This window comes from Poecilia reticulata, linkage group LG19 (assembly GCF_000633615.1).
Source record: "Poecilia reticulata strain Guanapo linkage group LG19, Guppy_female_1.0+MT, whole genome shotgun sequence".
NCBI lineage: Eukaryota > Metazoa > Chordata > Actinopteri > Cyprinodontiformes > Poeciliidae > Poecilia > Poecilia reticulata.
Genome location: NC_024349.1, coordinates 47,208 through 49,859, shown reverse-complemented (window position 1 = coordinate 49,859; position 2,652 = coordinate 47,208). Strand labels below are relative to the sequence as shown.

Genomic DNA, 2,652 nt, shown 5'->3' with positions numbered 1-2,652 from the left:
GACGTCCAGGCAGTGCAGGCCGGCCGAGCCGAAGGTGTGGTTCAACCGCAGGCTGGCGGCTCGCAGCAGGGTCAGCGTGCAGCCGGCCGCCGGGTCCGGGGCGCAGCTCCTCAGGAACCGCCAGCAAACCCACATGGGAGGACTGGACACACAGCAAGGAACCGGGTCAGRAAACAGAACCGGGTTCCGACCAGCGGACAGGTTCTGGTGCTGCTCACCTCCCGTCCAGCTGCAGGTCCAGGCTGGAGTTCCGGTTCACGCTGTAGTCCGATGGCGCCACCAACTGGATGCTCCTGACCGCATCTGGAGGGAAATCCCAGACGGGTTGTGAGAGTTTGGACCCAGCTGGAACCGGGTCATCAGCTGTCTGCTGAAGGATTCACAAACAGAGAGGGCCTCTCCCCCCTTTACTCTGACGCTAATAAATACAGCTAATGTGGAAAAGCTAACATCCCGAGCTAACTGTTAAAATATTCCAATAAAATGCGAAGCCACAATTTTCCTGAGGGGATCTTCATTCAGGAATGWTGAAAGTTTCAGCTGAAGTTTCCTGATGGTCTGAATTTCATCGTTTGGATCTGAACTTTCAGGACAAATCGGTTCATTTCAGTGAATTCACCATGAAGTTGAACCAACCGAGCACTTGGACTTCCTGGGCGTAGAGTCCAGCAGGAGCCAGCAGCGGCGGGTTGCCTGCGACGCTCAGCCGCAGCGTGTAGTTTCCTGACTCTGAGTATCGGTACCGGACCACCGGCTCGGTTCCCCGGATCACCTCTCTGCACCAAAGACAACAATAAACACGAGACGGAGCCGTTCGGAGCCACAGGGCGCGCCGTACCCGTTCCCCAGGTCCCAGGTGTAGCTGAACCCGGCCGAGCTGAAGTTCCTCTCAGGACCCAAGAGCTCCAACACGGTCTCCGTGGCAACCCCTGAGGCCAGCGCTGCCGAGTCYCTCAGGTAGGTGGCGCTGCCCTCCGTCTGGTAGAACACCAGCCTCCCAGCGACGCGCTCTGCCGAAAACACACCAACGAGTCAGAGTCAGGAAACAACCRGCTGCTGGCGAGGAGCCGCAGCACGACGTACCCGGGTCCGGCAGCGGGCCGCCAGCCTCCGTCAGGCCTGCAGCCGCCAGCAGGAGGCGCAGCAGGAACCACGCAGGACGGGCTCNGCCGCAGCACGACGTACCCGGGTCCGGCAGCGGGCCGCCAGCCTCCGTCAGGCCTGCAGCCGCCAGCAGGAGGCGCAGCAGGAACCACGCAGGACGGGCTCTGCAGAACAAAAGGCTCAGAAAGGTTCTGGGAGGAAAACGGCTTCCAGGACACAGAAGTTGTTACCTGTTCATATCTGCTGCTGCTCTGCTCCAAACTGCCCAGCGCTCTGAGCAGGAGGCGCAGGGTGGAGCTGAAAGCCTGAAATCGGCCTGAAATCGGCCTGAAATCGGCAGCATGCGGTCAGTCAGGAGGCAGCAGAAACACAAGCAGCCTTTGAAGGAGGTTCTGGTTCCGACTCGCTCGAATCCGAGCCGAACGATCAGCTGATGTTTGGCTTTTCTGACGGTTATAAAGCTCAAAGTTGGTTTTCTGAGAATGATTCACCACCATGATGAACCCGTGTTTCGGTTCTGGTGCCAAACAGCCGACCCAGAACCTCTCTAAGGTCAGAAAAGGTCAAATCCAGAAATCATCCACTGAAAGCAAGTTTTTCTCTTCCAACCTGTAAACTGAGCGCAGCGCTGCGGACCAATCAGGATGCTCGGTTCGGGTCACACTTCATGAAATAAAAGCCCAGCTGCTGCGAACCCCTGACCTCAGCTGGACCTGAGCTGGACCTGCAGCGCCTGACCATCAACTTGTTCAAATGTCGRAAAGAAACACGAAGCAAAGCCGATGGATGACAGTTTGAGGAGGTGAAGAAATCTCACAGCAATAATGAGCTTAAAGGGTTAAAGATGAGCAACTAGCCCTCCTGGAACATCGTGTGGCTGATTTAGAACAAGATGAATGATGTTGGAAATGATCAATAACAAGATAAATGATCAATAAAACCACAGGTCGCCCCCTGCAGGCCACTGAAGCAACAACATGTCAGCCTGTAAGAAACTAATCTGAACATTTTACTGCTGATGTCAACTTTTAGTATTTTAATTGATCTCATCGTTTCACTTAGATGAGATGTTGTAAATGTTCATTTAGAGAAATTCATCCTCATCCCGTCGGGGTCTGGAGGACGCTGGTGCCCAGACTGCAGGAACCACAGCTGACAGGTTGTTGAATAAAGAGTTAGATTGGAGTAAAATGGCTCTTTATGAATAATGTCAAATAACAAAACATTGACATGAGGTCAAATAGTCCAGCGACGCCAGAGGAGGAAGGTCATCAGGTTCTCCAAATGCCCCCTGCCAGAAMATGCCTGGCCTGCAGTGTGAAGATGTTGGATGGTGATGTGTGAAATGTTCTCCATAAGGAAACAGCTGCTGCTGTGACTCATATGACACCTTTAGACCTGAAACCAGTTTGGCACAACSTGAGGCGTCCAGGTCCGGTCATGGATGGTGGATCATGGGGTCAGAGCCGTTTACCTGCTCGCTGTCATCGACATCCATCTGCCCCCGACCCGGTTGTGGCGCCGGCCCACAGAGACAGGAAGCTGTTT

At 54.5% G+C, this 2,652-nt stretch overlaps 1 protein-coding gene across 1 annotated transcript in view; it reads right to left on the bottom strand.

Moving 5' to 3' along the window:
* tmem130 (transmembrane protein 130) overlaps positions 1-1,174 on the bottom strand; it is a gene marked incomplete at its 5' end in the record, with an annotated part of 4,250 nt that extends 3,076 nt beyond the window's left edge. The window contains 5 exons of the mRNA XM_017310671.1: positions 2-142; positions 219-303; positions 637-776; positions 839-1,010; positions 1,084-1,174. Of these exons, the coding sequence (XP_017166160.1) occupies positions 2-142; positions 219-303; positions 637-776; positions 839-1,010; positions 1,084-1,174 (629 nt within the window). The remainder of the gene's footprint in view (position 1; positions 143-218; positions 304-636; positions 777-838; positions 1,011-1,083) is intronic.
* Between the last annotated feature and the right edge of the window lie 1,478 nt (positions 1,175-2,652).